Source organism: Cynocephalus volans, chromosome 9 (assembly GCF_027409185.1).
Source record: "Cynocephalus volans isolate mCynVol1 chromosome 9, mCynVol1.pri, whole genome shotgun sequence".
Lineage (NCBI taxonomy): Eukaryota > Metazoa > Chordata > Mammalia > Dermoptera > Cynocephalidae > Cynocephalus > Cynocephalus volans.
In genome coordinates this window covers 45,461,013-45,480,190 of record NC_084468.1, presented here as the reverse complement: position 1 = coordinate 45,480,190, position 19,178 = coordinate 45,461,013, and the positions used below count along the sequence as shown (strand labels likewise).

At 35.6% G+C, this 19,178-nt stretch overlaps 1 protein-coding gene across 2 annotated transcripts in view; it reads left to right on the top strand.

The window, feature by feature from the left end:
• Positions 1-251: 251 nt before the first annotated feature.
• Positions 252-19,178, top strand: part of CHIC2 (cysteine rich hydrophobic domain 2) — a 42,886-nt gene continuing 23,959 nt past the window's right edge. Inside the window, exons 1-3 of one of the 2 annotated variants that reach the window (XM_063108363.1) lie at positions 252-723; positions 17,667-17,721; positions 17,867-17,938. In XM_063108363.1, the coding sequence (XP_062964433.1) occupies positions 605-723; positions 17,667-17,721; positions 17,867-17,938 (246 nt within the window). In that variant the 5' untranslated portion in view covers positions 252-604. Of the gene's footprint in view, positions 724-17,666; positions 17,722-17,866; positions 18,023-19,178 lie in introns of both variants that reach the window. The other variant, XM_063108362.1, reaches the window with a different exon arrangement.

The window sequence follows — 19,178 nt, the reverse complement described above, 5'->3', positions numbered from 1 at the left end:
CGGAGCTCCGTTCTCCGAGTTGGGGTCATTGGCTCCAGCCGCAGGGCAACCGCCTTCTCGCTCCGCGACCCAGAAGCTGGAGGGCGGGGCCGTACCAGCGGGAGCGCGCGCCCCCTGCAACGCAGGCGGGTCGAAGTAGAGGAAGGACCATGGTCTGGGAGCGCGGGGGACCGCACGTGCGCGCGCCCGCCAGTGCCTGCCAGCCAGCCTGCCCGCGCGCCCACGCACGCGCCCGCCCGTACTCCCGGGAAGTCTCGCGATGCCGTAGCTGGCTGCTCCCGCTGCGGGTGGCTCGGGCTGTTGCTGTGGTTCCCTGAGTTGCTGCTGCGGCGGCGGCTACCGCGGCGGTGCTAGTGGAGGTGTCGGCCCCTGGGCGGATGTTGACATTGTGTTGTAATTGCTGATGGTAATGGCGGCGGTGGCTGTGGCGGCGGTCCGGACCCCATCTTCTCAGTAATCAGAGCCGCGACAGCCAAGAGAGAACTCCGCGGCCTCGGAGCCGGCGGCAGCGACTCACCTCAGCCTCCGCCGCCTCGCCAGCCCGTACCCCAGCGCCAGCCCCTGGAGTCAGGCCCCTTCGGGCTGGGGGGCTCGGAGGCTCAGGATGGCGGATTTCGACGAGATCTATGAGGAGGAGGAGGACGAGGAGCGGGCCCTGGAGGAGCAGCTGCTCAAGTACTCGCCGGACCCGGTGGTGGTCCGCGGCTCCGGTCACGTCACCGTGTAAGGCCCGGAGGAGGGCGAGGGCGAGGATGGGGGGGTGCAAGGCTGGGCCCCGCTTACTCCTCGGGAGCCCCTTTTCCCTGGTGTCCGTCTGGGGTCGGAGGCCTTCGGGAAGAGTAGGCGACCAGGAAGTGAGAACTTGCTTTATTTTCATTTATTTAGGTCTTCGCAGTGGGGACAGGCACTGCCCTTTCTGCCCCACACACCCCTTTTAGCAGGCCCTGCAGGCCTGGGCGATGTGACGGATCCCAGTGGGGAAGGTCTTCTTTCCTTTAGGGTCTGCCGTTGGGGCCAGCCCTTCAGCTTCTTGGTGGAAATTCATGCATTTGTGAGGTGCCTCCTTGTTTTCTCGCCCAGTTACCTTGTGGTTCTCTGGGCCTTTGAGACTAGTGACATATGGCTCAGAGGCCAGATCTGGCCGTGTAAGACCCCAGTGACAATCGGTAATGAGGTTCACTGTCTTGTGTCTGTATTTCACACATACCCACAGGTACTCCCAGTTCCTTAACAGAGTTAATTTCTGCGGAACTAATGCAAGTTCCTGTAATTGTTTGTGATAAAAACGTATAGATGAACATAAATTTAAGATATGCAGAAAGATAAATGTCTACAAGGAATTAAAAAAACAGAAAAACAAAAAAACTACGTGAGGGACACATTGCTCAGATTGCTGAGAGTTACTTGTAACCTAAGTCCTCCTTGGGACATGAACTCCAGGATGCCTTCTTCATTTGATTAGGGTTCCTGTAAGTACAACTAACAGCATTAAAAGTCCAATATTATTCAAACAATGAGCAATGAAAGCTTTCTGAAAGGTCATGACTAATAAAGGAATGTGAAGACTTGAACCAAATAATGAGCTGTCCGGAAGCAGGAAGTTTTGTAATGTTTCTCTGAGGAGTCCAAAGTTTTGTACAACTTGAGGTATTGATACCCTTTTTCATTTTAGATCTCTTGTTCAAATCATAGATTAAATTTATGTACTTGTCAGATATCTCTCCATATACTTCACCTTTTCAGTAAAATGAAAGAGCCAGCAAGTCTGAGAATATCTGGAATAGTTTTCGTTATATTTTTTATAGAGTGAGTGGGATGTGCTGTGAATAACTTAGTTAAACAGTAAGTCTTCTCATATAAGGTTGTCAGCAAGATCCTTGCATTTCTCAATACATGATATGACCAGCCATATTGTTGTTTGGATATGCTTATGTAATGCTTTGATTTCCTTAGCACCTGTTAGCTTATATTCAGATGACTTAACAGGGTAAAAACACTGCATAATTGCTGTCACAGCACCATGACAAGACAATGGAATTTATCCTCAATAAATTACTAAGTGTTTTATCTGTCATCACCAGCTTAATTAAAGAATATGACCAAATATCATAAATATTACATTTTTAACGTATATTACAAAAGTCTCATTAACCTGCTGTTTATTTTTTACTTTGACTCTTAGGACCTTTTTGCATTGTTTTAAACTTAAGGAGTATACGGATGGTTAAAGAAGGGATTTCCAAACTTTTTCATGCTGTCTACCCTACCACCTACATTCCTCATGTCAAAGAAAAGGCAAAATTTTGTTATGTGTAGCCAGGATTAAAAACCACTATTCCAGGATGTAAGGAGGAACTGTCTGCCACCAGTAAATAGTGTGCCTTTCTACATTGGGAGTTAATATTTCTGTGGTCTTCCTCAACCTCTTCTCTCTCCTCCCATTTAGCTTGGTTCTAGGCTCTGGGTTCAAATCTACCTCTACCACTTCTTGGGTAAATTATTTATCTATGCCTCTTCAGATGGGGACAGTTATAGTCCCTATCTTTTAAGATTATTAAGAATTAAATGAGACAGTACATGCAAAGAATTCATCACAGTGTGTGTTACTGTGCTCAGTAAATACTAGCCTTTATTAATTAATGTCCTCCTTAGATATGGTTTTACACTTTGAGGAACATAGGTACTAAGTAAACATAGTACTAAGAAATCAGAACTTCCCTTTTCAAACCTAACAGTGATTCACTGTTTATTAATCTTATTTTTTCCATTTCTAAGCAATTTGTATGTGTTTAAATTACTGTGTGAAGTATTTTGATGAGAATAAGGATATTTTTGCATTGAAAATTTAAGTCTGCTTTGTGGTGACATAAATAGGTATAATAATACAAAACCTTTTTTCCATGACCCTGTTATGCATAATTCTCAGGCATTGTCTTAGTCCTTTTTGTGTTGCTGTAACAAAATACATGGAACTGGGTAATTTATAAGAAAACAAAATTTATTGCTTACAGTTTCTGAGACTGGGAAGTCCAAAGTTCATCTGGTGGCGGCAGCAGTGACCCAGGGGTCTCACACTGCAAGATGGTGGAAGCAGAGAGAGAAAAAGACAGACTCTACTCTTTTTTTAAAGCCCTCAGAACCATGCTCTTGACCACCATTTTTAATCCATCCACTACTGCATCGTCCTACAATCCAATCTCTTTAAGGCTCCACCTTTCAATTACCATAATAGGATTTTCCACCCTCGTAACTGTCACAGTGGGGTCTAAGTTTCTAATACATAAATCTTGGGGGACACAATTCAAGCTTCAGGGAATTTGGGGGGACATAATTCAATCCACTACAGGCATACTTTGCCAATGGATGGCCCAATTAGCACATATAAAGGTTTTTGAAAATGATTCTTATGTGTTACTATAACTGTTGAGCACGTTCAGTTTTTCTTGCCTTTAAATGTAAGTGGGGGGCCGGCCCATGGCTCACTCGGGAGAGTGTGGTGCTGATAACACCAAGGCCCCGGGTTCGGATCCCATATACGGATGGCTGGTTCGCTCACTGGCTGAGTGTGGTGCTGACAACACCAAGTCAAGGGTTAAGATCCCCTTACCGGTCATCTTTAAAAATAAAAAAAAAATAAAATAAATAAATAAATAAATGTAAGTGGGAAGAGCTATTAAAACAGTTGTAGTAAGATTGCCTAAGCTTATCATTGCCTCTGCCTCCTCCACCACCCATTTCCTCCCCTTTGTTTTTTGTCTTTTTTTTTTTTTTTTTTTTTTTACTGAGGAGCTGATCACAGTAGTCTTCCCATACCAATTTGAAAGTAAATGATGGTGTAAACTGAATTGTCTGTAATCCATATCAGTATGGAAGGTATAGGTCTAACCATATATTTTTCACAGATTTAACTTCTGAGTATGCCTTTGCAGTTGCATATTTCTACTCTTGTCTTTCTACTTTACTATGATTCAATATTACTGTTATTTTATTTTAGAAATCATTGTAGTCTCATATGACATGATTGGCATGTCTATTGTGGCGATGTGAAAAAGTAAGTTACTTTCCATTTTTTTACTTCACAGGGAATTCTAAGTTAGTTTTGGGCACAACTACATTCCTGTGTGGGTCATAGGATGCAAAACGTCTAATTTGCCTAAACAAAGCCTGCTTTAAAGTGGTTTTTAATGTCTTATTGACCCCAAATCAGACTTTACTTTGTATTTCTATCATGATCAGTATTCTTTCTTGACATTCTTCTGGATGAGTATAATATTTTCCTTCATTGTTAGATATATGCAGCAATATGGTAAGTCTTGTGCAGAAGCATATTTTGAGGAAATGTGGTATTGGAATGAAGGGAGAGATGAGAAATTCTGTTATTGCGTAATATTTGTGTACATGTAATTTAAAAGGCTTGAGCTCACAATTCAATTAAAAGTAGATTTTCTTTTTTTTTTTTTTTGTGGTGACTTCTCATATAATGAAGATGAGGAAAAAAGTGATTAATTTATTAGGTAGTGTTGGCCAGATCATTTTTCACAATAGTGATACCTCTAAGGGATGTGTTAATCTAACAGTTAGAATTTAAAAGTAGTTTTAGGCCAATATTTCCTAGTTAATCTATCCTTATAATTGACATTATTTGCTTCCATTTCACCTTATACCCCTCCTAAATCAGAATCTAACTTGGGGCTTTCCTAGAGCCCCACCATTATGTATAATCTTTGACTTCTAATTTAAGCCCTATGGTAGAGCCAAGTTATTTTTTTAACGTTTATTTCTAATGTTATTCTCTTTTAGTTTCACTAAATTACCATGTCTTCATGTACTCTCTTAGGTATAATCTTACTAGCTCCACAAATAATTCCTCATCCTCAGCATCTGTTTTTATCAATGACTGTGAGACATCACTCTTTGCTTGTCTTCATCTAAGGTATACTGTGGAAAATAGAAGATTTAGAAATATGACTTGAAATGAAAAAGTTTAGAAACTACTTTGGGATACAGTATAATCTACATAGGAGACATCCCAAGAATACTTTAGTGTGTATTGACTTTTCAAATGGTAGAGTTAATAAAAAATTGTCTGTCTTAAAATGTATCCATATTTCAAAGACTGCTGTCAGATGCTGTGGTTAACAATAAGAGACCTGAGCATGAGTTGCTCAAATTACAGAATCACTTCAATTAAACAATTTTGTTTAAACTTCATAATTCCTCCCTCTTTCCCCCATCCAGCATAATATTAAGGTATATTTCATTTTTAAAGATTAAACTTTTTGTTTTGAGATTTTTTAAACACCTTATTGAGATTTCTCCACAGGCTGTAAAGTTTTTTGAGGGCAGGGATTGTGCTTATTGGTTTTTATTTCTCCACTATTTAATATAGTGTCTGGAATATCATAGTTCTGAAATATCCTCTAAATGAATGAAGTAATTACATACATCTTTGTACTTTGTCAGAATTGCCAAAGAAATCACTGTTTTCTTCCCTTTCTGTGCCTCCTAATGAAGGCAAACAGTATTTTACTGTAGACTTCTTACCACATGGAAGAGATAAATGGTTCTCTCTTTTTTAAAAATGAAATTTAGTAATTGTGGGGAAATTGTCAAATTAAGGTAGATTTTTTTTCCCCAGAGTTTTTTTTATTCCTTATAATTTGAGAGGAAATTAATTGGTTTAGAATATGGCTTTAAACATATCTTTGGTAATATGAAGGAAAGATGCTAAGTATTTTAATTAGACCAACTACTAAAACTTCTTTATGGGTAGCCTTTCTTGAAGAAATGAGAAATATGGCAGTGAACTGAGGTTTCAAAGTTTTACTATATTTGAATTTGAAAATTTACATGGTGTTTCAGTCCAAAGAGTTCAGTGTCTGATTTCTGCCTACCAAGAGATGTGAAATTGACTAGTACTTAAAATTTTACATGACTAGCTAAGTGGAAGACAGAGACTAAATGGTGAAAAGTAAATTATGTATAATGATTTATGATGGTAAATAATTAAGAACTATTATTCTACATAATAACATTACTTTAAATAATATTACTCTGAAGAGTAATACTTTTAATTTTATAGCTACTCTTGAATTCCAACTAGAGTTTATACTGTTAACAAGTTAAAGGCCCTGGACATTAGACCAACTATATATTCAGAAAGGAATCTTTTAAATCTATAATTTCTGTGTCTGCCTTAGGTTGCTAATGTGTGAAGTTATTTAAGACTTCATTCTCAATAAAATTAAGCTTTCAATGCAACAAATGCTCTTTTGTGTCCTTATTCTAGTATCTTCTGTGTAAGATTTTTTTGGTGATTTTTCCCCCATCTGGGATCTTTAGGGGAAGAGTCTAGGAATTTTTTTTTTTAATAAGAGCTCGAGTGCTTTCATATCAACCACAGTTGGAAATTAATGGATAGTATTGTGGAAAGAGTGTGGTCTTTGATGTCGAGTAGATTGGTTTCAATACTTAAACACTTCTTAATTGTAAACATAGGTAAATTAACCTTTGTGAACATCAGTTTTCTTATCTGCAAAAGAGAATAATATCTACCTTAGAGGTTAGGTGGGAGAGTCAGAAATAATTTATCTAATGACCTGGACTTCATAATAGGCATTCACAAATTATTATGACATATTTTGAAGTTTATCCCTGCATGTGCAGTTTTTGGTTAATTTTTACCATTTGGTTGGAAATCAATTTAAAATGTTACATATGCTTTCCTGCTTTAAAACAAAGTCCTGAGCGTAAATCAGAACTATCTAATTAAATAGAGGAATTATTTATTCAAAAGCAGGATATTATCAGGTTGGTACATAGTGATGTCTTAGAGGCCTGAGGTATGTTGGAGTTTGAGAACCTTCTCTAAATGGCATTTTCTTTTTGAATTTCACATATGTGGACTGTTACTTTTTTTTTTTTTTTCATCTAATTCATCAGCTATACTTGGAAATGAAACAACCAATCATTTTAAAACTATGAAGTAAGAGAAGTTCTGAGTACTGAATGTAGGTGCTTTAATTTTAGTATTTGGATTTTGCAGTATTTATTTTGTTTGCTCAGTATTTATTTACTTTGCTGAATCCTTGATCATCACCTGTCTTTTTTAGGTTTTCTAATAAGTAATTGAACAAGTCTTTATTAATTTTCATTTTATGCCAGATATGTGAGGCTCTGGGTATACAGTTGTGAATGAAACACACATAGTTCCTGCCTTCATGGAGTTTGCAGCTAATAGACAAATTATATCTGAGAAAATTGCTGTGAAGAAGACCCAAGGGTGCTATGATTGAAAGTAATATGTTAGAGAGAACTTCTCTGAGGAAGGTAACATTTAGGAAGGATGAAAGAGTCCTAGAAGGGCGCCCCAAGTCTGGAGGACAGTGGGTGCCAAAATTCTAAGCCAGAAAAGCTTGGCTTGCCTGAGAAACTGAAAGGACACTTCTGTGTTATGGCTAGAATGTAGTGAACAAAGGGGACAGTGCCTTGAAATGAAATTGGAGAGCTCAGCAGGGGCCAGAAAGGATTGATTGTAAAGGGATTAGAATGAGATTTAGGAGGCTATTGCTGCAGTCTAGACGAGACATGATAATGGGTTGGGCTAGGGTGGTGGTCTTTAGATAAAGGAGGTATTACAGTTATGGGTATAACCCGTCAAATTATACAACTTTCCTATGATATGGAAAAACGGCAATGGCTGGCTGCTTTTGCCATCTGATTCCCCAGTTGTGTGTTTGTGTGTATGGTTTGTTTTTTGTTTTGGCTTGCGGAGGGTGAGGTCAGAGAACTATGGCTTGCCTTTACTGTTGACTAGGGACTGTCTTGATGGCATAACTTCACTTCCTGTTCTGCTGCCATGGGGCAGCTAATATGCTAAGAGTGAGTAGCATGTGCCAGAAGTGGAGAGGAGTTTTCTCACAAGATCATAGATTTTGAAATGAAGACCTTCGTAAAGTGATAGCCTTTAGTTACAACATTTGTGGTGTTTGACAACCATCTGTTCATTAGATTTGAGGAAAAGATTGTGCTTTTTACATCTTACACTTGATTTTTTGTTTGCTTTTTGTTTTTGCTGGCTGGCCGGTACAAGATCTGAACCCTTGACCTTGGTGTTAAAACACCACGCTTTAACCAACTGAGTTAACCTGCCAACCCTACATCTTACATTTGAAACTGAATTGGATGCACTAGAGCGAAAATATTCTTACAGTGGCCTTGAAAAATAATTTTGTTTTCTTAACCTCTTTTCCACCCACCGTCTAGTAAATGAAGTTTAGTTAGGGTAGAGTTGGTTGGACTTTGGGATAACCTACCTTTGTTTTTTTGATTGGTAAAAAGTGAGTGTATTTATAATGAGCTCCTTGTTTTATTCTCTTTGATTTTGCATGGTAGTTATAATGGAGTCCTTGGTTAGTTCAGTGACAGAGTTCCTATGAACCTAGCCACTTTTCTCCGTCTTTTCTAAACTATTCAGTTATAAATGTTACTTGAAATTTATATTTTTGGTAATCTTTATTATAAACCAATTTAACCATATTTTTCTTAAATGAACATAATTTAGAATCATTGATTTGCTCATGAGATTTATACAAGTATGAATAATATTCTAAAATATGTATTAATTACATGTAGAAAAATCTTTTTTCCTTAGTCTGGTACAGATAAAGTACAATAGTTGAGTTAGATCAGTTGAATCCCTGTATCATCAGAAGTTAGTTAGTACCATGAATTTTATAGTCAGTATACATGTATGTAACTTTCACTGTATAACAACATATGTAGTCGTCTGTTAATAATTGAAAATATAATCTTAATAATTGAAAATTAGTAAAATGCTAATGTTAGACTATTGTAAGATTGTGCATAGTGATGAGATTTATAATAGAGTGAATTTAATACATGATTCAAATAATTAAGTCTTTGATTTCACTAGTTTATGAATGATATTGTATTTTTACAGAGCTGGATGAACCCAAACATTGTTCACAATGTGGTCACAGAGTTAACATTTTTAGACTTATTCTGAGACCCGCTTATATGTCTCTAGCTTCAGAGGTTCTGTATCCTCTGGGTACACAGAGTAACTTTCAGTTCTATCCCTTCTTCCTTGAGTTACGTTGATATTCAGACATATATTGAGGCACCCAGATAAATTTAAAGCATGATTTATATGCTTCAAAATTTATTAATTTCTTCCATAGTTACAACTTTATCTTCAAAACTAGCTGAAAAATCTGATTCCATTGAGCTCAGAGTTTAGCATTAGGAAATAAGTGCGGTCTTTATTTGATATCTGTATAAATCCATTTTTTCAGTTTCAGTCTGAAATTTCTAGTTGATATTCATAGGTCTTGTCATATCTACAGGAAGATAAAATTCCATGAATTTATAGATTTGTACAGGTTGAGTGTCTCAGAATCCAAACTAACCAAAACTGAATTTATCATCTTTCCCCCACAGCTTCAGCTACAGCCTTCCCATTCTCAGTTGATGGCAAATCCATCATCCTATTGGTTTAGACCAGAAATTTTTGATACATCCTTGATGGCCCTCTTTCTCTTTCACTGCATCCATTATGTCAAGAAATCCATGGGCTCTGTCTTCTAAACCTGACATTTTGCCACCTCTACTGCTGGCAAGAATTGCCATTGTGTCTATTCTGCCTTAGGCTTACTACTTTTCTTTTTCCTCTTTCCACTTGCCTCTCCCCTTTTATAGTCTTGGTAAATCTGCCATAGTGATCATTTTAAAACATAAATCAGACCATGTCTTTTTTCTGTATCAAGCCCTCTCCCCACACCCCCCCCCCAAGGCTCCCCATCTCCTTCAGAGTACTTTTAATGGCCTACAAAGCCCTTCCTGATCTAGCCCATCATTACTTCTCTGACTTCTTTTCTGCTACTCTTCCATTTGTTTACCACACTGTAATCACACTGGCTACTTTTCTGTTCCCTCAATCACTCCAGGCACACTCCTAGCTTAGGGCCTTTGCACCAGCTGGTTTGTCTTTCTGGAATACTCACTACAGATATCCAGATGGCTAGGTCTTTCATTTTCTTCAAATATTTCTCAATTGTCTTCCTTTTTTTAAATTTTATTGGTTATGTATATTCATTGGGTACAAGGCATATTGTCACCACTCATGCCTAAGATGTGGTGGCCAGATCCATACTGGCAGCACTGTTATCTTCTTAATGAGTCTTATCCACCTTCCCCTTAGTCTGTGCTACCTTTTTCTTTTTTCATAGTGCTTCCTCTGTCAGAACTTGAAATGAGCCAGACTTGAGTACAAATTTTGACAACCTTCTCTTGTAAATAGACAAACTATCAATAACCTTTTTTTTTTTAAAAGAATGAAGTTTTAAAACTTTTTCCATTTTATAGCAGCTGTCCAGTCTGTAAAATGAACTCAGAAAACCTTGATTTTTTTTTTTTTTTTTTTTTAAACTTTGGTCCAGCATTTGACCTTAGGGCCATATATTATTCTGAGAGAGGTCAGCTGCCCTACTTGAGGCAGATAAAACCAGAAAAGAGATTTGCTGTCCCAAGATAATATACCTAGTTGATATTTGAACCAGGATTACAATTCAGGCATTCTGTCTCTCCATTGTGTTGCTCTTCCAAATTCACCTCAATTACTTTTTTGTGCTGTCCAATTTTTGATTTACTTGCTGGATTTCTGGACAAATGCTTGCCTATATTAGTTGTAGCCCTTTAGTATTGCCTGGTTTTTTTGAACCCGGTACCTCTCTTGTGTGCCCTGTTGCCTCCATGCCACTCCCTGACTGTGGTTGGCAAAAAGTTGGGAAATCTTTGAAGTTAACGATAGCCAGTTTGATCATTCGCTATTTTATCTACTAAGCTGTTTGATGAAGATATTTATGAAATCACTGAAGTGTGAACATTCTCTAGTTTATCAGGTTATCCATAGTGGATATTAAATGATAATATTGCCCACTTTACTAGAAGGATGATAACCATAATACAAAACAGCAGACATTTACATTGCTTTATAATCATAAAAGCAGCTAAGATTTTTGTAGGATTTATGCCATGCATTGTTGGTGCTTTGTGCATGTGAACTAATTTAATGAGTTAGGCACTATTTTTCTTTCTTTCTTTCTTTTTTTAAAAAAAAATTCTTCACAAGTGTCTCAGAAGAGGTGGATAGGTACTATTATTATCCCTGGAGTGTAAGTAGGAAAACTGAGGCTCAGAAAAGGTAACTAACTTGCTCAAAGTGACACTTTTAGTACATGGCACTGTCAAGATTTCAGTCCAGGGAGTCTGGCTGCATGCAGAGTCTGTTTGTTTAATTACTTCTTTTATTGAACCAAAGCAACAATGTTATGTGTTCTCTGGTATTTATTGACACAAATATAACAAACTCCTATATATTTGGGGATTTTAGGTACAAATGTGAAAAGCTATGAGAACTTTAACATTGGTTATATATCAGTCTTAATTTTAAAATTTCGTTGATAGAAAAAGAAGTCTCCCCACCAATTTTCAAATATTTTCTTAATTTAAAAGAGTCTAGTTCAAGGGATAAACATTTTTTATTCTTATAGAAAAAACTATTAGGTTCAAGAGAGTAAGTCTCTTTCCTAGATTCTACATATTAATTAGCCATGAGACTCTTAAATTATTACCTCTTATGCATCAATTTATCCCTTTAATTTGTATGTTCTTGATAATATACTTAATATATACTTAAAAATACTTTGAAATATCCTTAAAAATGTACTCTAATATATACTTTAAATCTAGTAGAAGTATTTCTAAATCTAAACAAGTCAATTGCACATATATTTCCTTAGTCTGACTTAAAAATTAAAGCAAAATCTCTTTAATCATCTATTTTTTCTTTAGGTTTTAATCCTTTTTCTAATTATTAAGAAAAACCTAAAAATTATTTAAAAATTTGGAAGTTGTATTTCCCAGAGAAGCAGAAAATAAAATATCTCTAATCACTAAGAGGCAAAGGTCATTTAATATTTTGGTGTATTTATTCTAGTCTTTTTATTTTAATTTTTTCTAGAAATCTTTGTTTAGATTTAAATAGTAATATATGTTACTATAGAAATTGTGGAAAACATGAAAGTATGAAAAATGTTACCCATAACCTCCTTACCTAGGATTAACCACTATTAATATTTTGATGCATTAACTTTTTGTGTTTCTCTGTGTGTATGTAAATATTTTTATTAAAAAATTGAGACTATACTAATAAAGTATTGTCTTTTCTGCATTTTTCACCTAACATTATGTTGGGAATATTTGCCAATATCATTATGGATCCTTAAAAAGTATGAATTATTAGGCTCTATTAGATTTCAAAGAACAGAACCACCCACGTGGCCTTAAGCAGTGTAAGTTTATTGTAAAAAGGCACGAAGACTAAAGACATGAAGCTTTGCCATTGTATAGCCAGGCTTCAGCAGACTGGAATATTGTTTCAGGTGTAGTGCTGCTCTGGTGGTAAAGTTATTGTCATTTTTCTCAGCAGCTTGTGTACTCTGCTCCCTAGTCTTGTGCTCTGTCACAGTGATTCACCTACTTTCAGTTCCAGCTTCTGCTGTTGCAATGTGAACTGGCAGACTACTTTTCCCCTTTACCTTATATTTTCTGCTTACTGTTGGCTTCAGTTTATTCTTGACTTCCAGTCTTCATGGCTTTATTGTACCTTGGTTTCAATTTTAGCCTATCTCTGTCTTTCAGCTCTTGGCCATGTTACCAGCTATTTGTCTTATATTCAGATACCTCAAGAGAGAAGACTGGTTGAGTTAGTTAACATTGTCTAACTTGGGCAGGGTCATTGGGCCCTGCCATCCCATGTGCTGCTAGCCAATCTAGGGATTAACTGTTCTTAAAGCAGATGCCCGTTTGTGATCTAATTAGCCAAAGCGTAGCCAGCTTAGGAGCAGAGTTACAGACAATTCTCTGTAGTATACATGGTTTTCAGCTGTTTAGTATCTTTTCAGATTGATGTATTATAATTAATATAATTGTAAGATATTTCTGTTATTTTAAAACTTTCACTGTTACAAATAGCACTGCAATTCAGAAGGAAGGAAAATAAACATTGAACAAATATTTTTGGCCAAGGGTAAAACAAGTTGAAGCAGTCAGATTCTTGCAGTTCTGTATTTAAAAGGCAAAGTTCACCATGAGTTCAAAACATATCTTAACTCTAAATGACAATGCAATAGTGAATTCTATGACATGTTAATATGAGGAGAAACAAGGAACATAGAAGAGTTAAAAGCTGAAGTAAAAAGGACTGATGATTATATGGACTTGAACAATGAAAAAGATTGAAAAGCATTCTAGAAAACTTGATTAGTGAACCTAAACCTCCCTGTTTATGTATGAAAATACCTAGTTAATACCAAATAAAAGTTTCAACTAGAATAAAAAAATTATGGTATCGTATATTATAAAATGCTTTTAAAGTATTTATGTAGGAACCACTATACGTTACTGAAAAATAGCCCCTGTTTTTAAAAAACAACAAATGGAACAAAATGTCTTTAATACCCCTGCCCTAAAATAATACTGCAGAATCCTTGATTATGCATTAACATACTGTGCCACTGTGATACATTTCTAGAAGTAGAATTACTTGATTAAAGGATAGGAATATTTTTAAGATCCTTTTTATATACTATCAGATTATACTCTTGAAGATTCTATCTATTTGTAAGGTTTTTGTTTTGTTCTACAATTGAGATCATGATATAAGTACAGCTTTGAATTTTCTTTTTCACTTAATGTATAATATGTTCTTTCCATTTTATTTGTAAATTTCATTTTTAATGGTGGTCTAATCTATTATATTAAGAATTCTATTATATTGAGATACCATAATTTACTTAACCATTCCTGTAATGTTATGAATATTTATCTTTCTGAATAAAGCTTTAGTGAACTTGCTTACACATGAATTCTTATCTACATTTCAGGTTGTTTTTTAGGTTACGTTTGTAAAAGAGAAATCACTGTGACAAAGGTATAAATATTTTTAATGCCAAATTGATTTCTGGAAAATAGTGTAACAGTTTATCATTCTGCTGACAGTGCATGATATTTTCCATCTTAAGACCTTCTTGCCAACAGAAAATATTTTTTAAATTTTATTTTCTTAGTCTTTGTAGATAACTGAATTAACATGCCCCCCACCTTGAATCATATCTTTTTAAAGTATTAAATGCTACTTCAGCTTTTTGGATTAATAGAATGTTAGGTTATTAGAGTCTGAGGGGAGTTCAGCTTCCTATCCAATGTAGGAATCATTGCTCTTCTTTCAAGCACATCAAAATTACCATTTTATGGGTTGAAATTTGGCCTTTCCAGTATTGTCCTGGGCAAATTGTACTTTATCTTAGAATAAAGTAAATTATTTTTACCATATTTAAAAACTTTAATATAAACTTGTAGGTGCATAACAGATAAATGGAGTAATTTATGATGCTATCAGTTTAAACTGAAACATATTTCCTATTTGCATTCTAACAACCCCTGCCTCCTGCCAAATTGGGGGGTGGGGGGTGGGGGAAGAACTAACGCAGTATCAAAATTAAGCAATTTATGTCAAATGAAAACCATTGAAGGTGATATTTTGCAGTTATATTAACAAACATGAAATGTGGTTTTTCTTATCCATTTAATAAAATAAGATGGTCTTGCTAAAATTTTATCTGATAGTATTGCTTTGGTTGGCCTAGATTAAAAAAAAAAAAAAGAAAGGCCTTAAAAGTTTTTGGCAGGGATGAAACACATAGCAAAGAGGGTATTTGCGGGCCAGCCCATGGCTCACTAGGGAGAGTGTGGTGCTAACACCAAGGCCGCAGCTTCGGTTTAAAAAAAAAAAAAAAAAAAAAAGAGGGTATTTGCTATGACCTATGCCAAATAAGACGTTCTGATGCTCAAGCTGTTTTTTAGGAGGAAGCATACTACATGAAAGAGGACTTGTCCAAGAGTTGTTTTCAACTACTTTGATGAGAGCAGTCTCATTGGTAAAGAAGTGTGGATGAAAGCCTAAGTTGTAGTATTTTGAATAATGAATGGGAAATGAGGTAAAGAGTGAATGTGAAGGACTCTCTCAAGACATTGGTTGAGGAAGGAAAAGATGGTGCCATCTATACTGAGGGAGACAAAAATAGTGGTTCAGGTTCTCAGGCTGGGTGGACTCATGCAGATTTGTGAGTAAGGAGACAGAAGGGAAGAAAAAAAACAGTGGATTGCAGAAGAGGCTGGAGGAGGTGCAACCAGGATCAAAGGGTTAGCTTTGGGAACCTTTTCTCATTTGAGAAGGATGGTAAAGATAGTGAAGACAAACAGGTAAATCTAAAAATTAGAGGGAAGGTAAAGCAGTTTATGGTCAATGATTTTTTTTTTTTCTCCTTGGAGTTAATGACTATGGTTATTTGCAAAATGTGTGAGTTGTGAGGAAAAAGTTGAGCACATAAATAGGGGAGCAACAACTATGGAACATGGAAAAGTGGACTGATTAGGAATGAGTAAATATTGCTATAATCGCTTAAGTTAGAAATAATATATTTTTAATAGTTATGTGGTTTTTCTCTAGTAGCTTCAGGCAATGGGAATTGAAGAAAGTAAACAGTTTAATTGAATCTGGGCTGTCAAGGGACACTCTAGTGATGATAAAGGATATTGGTTGGAGTATGGCCAAAATGACTGACCATGTAGTTCTGGCAGAGAAGGAAGGAAGTGGAGTCAGAGAGAGCTGCTGAGAAGTGGAAGGTATACATTACAACCATATACCAAAAGCCAAATTTGGTAAGGATGGGAGAAATGAAATGATTGATGATAGTGGTAAGAGGAGAATTTTACAGTTCAGAATTTCAGAAGTAATACAGTCCCAAGTGATGACAGTATCCAGAGTTTATCACAGTGAGTGGGCTGCTGAATTAGATGGAGGTGAATTTCCTCAGAAGAGATAAGACTAACATCATCCCAGCCCTTTGGTCTCTCTTCTCTCACTCTTCCTTCCACCCTAGCTTAGTTCTCCACACCCTGCCTGTCTTGCCACTCCCAGGACTGGTTTGGTCTGTTGTCTTTTCATCTGTTCAAGAGGAGATTGAAACTGAAAACAAAACAAAATATTTTGTAAGGCAGTTTTTACTTTTTATCACTTGTTTTTAACTTCACAAATTAAGGGTAACAAAACCTCAAAAAACAAAAATAGGTAAGGTTAGGAATGAGCTATAGTTGAAGTAGGAAAAGTGACATTTCGGCAGGGTCTTTGGTTAAAGTGAATATATATAGTTAATTTTTTTTTTTTTTTTTTTAAAGAGAAGGTACAAAGAGGTATCCTGGTAGCAGCAGATCAGCAGATTAGTGGTTCCAAAGGAAATTGTTAAAAGGAGTTTGGAAGGGGAAAGATCTATAAGGAAAGGGAAAGTCTGACTAGGATGAAGATTAGAAAGCAGGGTAACAGACAGGAGTGATTTACACCTGTAGTTATGGCTATGAATTGTGAGAATGAGGAAGCAGTGAAATGGAAGTATGTGGAGTATGAGTAAAACAAACATATTTCAAGATCCCATTTAGGTTTAAATGTAAAGTTGCAGTCCCTCTTCAAAGCTTTAACAGGTATATTATATGAACTTTCAAAATTATCTCAAATTATTTAAAAGTAAAATTGGCCATGTATATGATATCTTAAGAAAAAAGAAGTAACTATGAAAGCCTCCTATTTTAGAACTACCCAAAGTGTTTGACATAGAAAGTGTTCAATATTTGTGATTTGAATGAATTCTTTTTTCCAAGTACTAGTAGACTTCTTATAGTAAAAGCAAAATAGGGTAAATTTATTATGTCTTTTATGTTCTTGTCATATTTGCCATTTTTGAGAATAGTTTTAGTCTTTTATCAATTCTTAAGCCATAGAGTTTTTTAACCATGATTTAAAGGGTCTTTTAGGGAATAGGAATAGATGTAGCAGATGTGTACATTTTTTCATACTATCTAATGCACTGACAAATAAGTATTGAATGAAACCTAAGATAGTTCTTGGTAGCACTTTGTCAATCCCCACTTTGCTTATTTTTTCTACTTCCCCTTCCCCACTCTTTCTCCTTTGGGAGGGGGGCTGGAACAGGGATTCAAACCCATGACCTTGGTATTAAGAGGCTGTGATCTAACCAAGTGAGCTAACTGGCTGGCCCCTTCTTCCCCACTCTTTCCCTACATTTTTCCTTCTCCTTGTCTTATTGTATATATATGAAGGACATCTGCTAAAATTCATAGCCATTGCTTATCTCCACCAGTAACATTCAAAGCTACAAAAAATTGCTAACCCGTATTATTAAAATAATACACTGTGAACTTGGTTTTTAAGGTAAAGGTGGTAGCTTAAATTAAATGAACCATTCTTTTATTTATATACTACTAATTAGTTAACATTTAGCCTCTTAGTATTATACAAAAGTTTTGATTCAACTGCTAAAATAATTGCTTGTTGCATTTTGTAAATGGCTTATTACAATGATTTTGTCTTGAACTTTCATCATATGTCTCAAATTTCCCTCTGTATGTGCACCTGCATTCTATTTACTTTACCTTTTGATTTAGTTAAATGTTCTAAATCTTTTGCCACAACGACATATAATAACATATTCTTTTTTTTAAAAAAATAGATTTGGACTGAGCAACAAATTTGAATCAGAATTCCCTTCTTCATTAACTGGAAAAGTGAGTGTCTCCATTATTTATGTACTGTTTTTATGCCTCAAAACTGAAGTGTTTTCCTAGCAAATTAGAAAAAGATGTATGCTAATGAGACATGTTTATTGATATTAATATTGCAATTTTATTATTTCTTAAAACTTTTCTTTAGGTTGCTCCTGAAGAATTTAAAGCCAGCATCAACAGAGTTAACAGCTGTCTTAAGAAGAACCTTCCTGTTAATGTACGTTGGCTACTTTGTGGCTGCCTTTGTTGCTGCTGCACATTAGGTTGCAGTATGTGGCCAGTTATTTGCCTCAGTAAAAGAGTAAGTTTCCTAACCTTTTTAAACCTGGTTGACACAACTGTAAAATATTCACCTACTACTTGAATAGGATTGTTGTTAAGTGTAAAACGAAATAGTGTTTGTAACGCTCTTTGCTGAATATAGCTGAAAGGAAGTGGTTTGTAAGTATTGATTAATAGTGTTATTACTGATAAATAATATGGTACCCATAGAAGAAATAAGATGGTTACAATGATTATTTCTAATTATTTCTAATTAATGAGATTATGGGGAATTCTTTTTTCTTTCTTCTTTTTGTATTTTAGAAGTTTTTTAAAGACTACTCATAATTTTGACTGCTTATAATAAAAAATTCCTAAGATCTTGGTAGAGATATGTCAAATTAGTATAGATTGAATGCATTACATTTTTTGTTAGAGTTTTTAAAAAATGTTATTCATACATATAAAAATGATATACTATTAAGTTGAAATTGAATGAATGATTTAGTATGGCTACATTTTATTTTGTCACCAAATAATGGTAGGAAATACAGAAAAGCAATTTCTATTTGTTCCTTGATTTCTGTTATAAAAAAAGAGGTAAATTCCTACTAAAAATTTTTTTAACTAGTACATTTTATTGATAGGAAGGAGGTGTAATGCCTTTGTAATAGAATTACTTTTGTAATATTTACTCTAATATTTGTAATATTTACTTTTCTCTAAGAATATTTCTTCTTTTTCATAGTTTTCACCAGATCATCTTTATACCACAGAAAAATTTTTTTTATCTCTGGTGATCTCTGGACCCACAGTTGAATTTGCTGCTTTTGTAGTTTAGATCCATTCACTACTTTCTACTACAGTTATGTGTTGCTTAATGATGGGGACCTGTTCTGAGAACTGCGGGTCCTTCGATGATTTCCTTGTTGTGCACACATCATAGAGTGTACTTACACAAATCTAGATGGTATAGCCTACTACATACCTAGGCTATATGGGATTGCCATTATAATCTTAAGGGACCACTGTTGTGTATGCGGTTCTTTGTTGACCGAAATGTCCTTGTGTGATACATAACTCTATTTAGGTGTTTCCATTGTTTCAATGACTGCTATATTTCAGCTGGTTGGTAATTGCTATCATTTAACCCAAGGAATTTTAACCCAAGGAATTATAGTTTTATTACTGTAGAA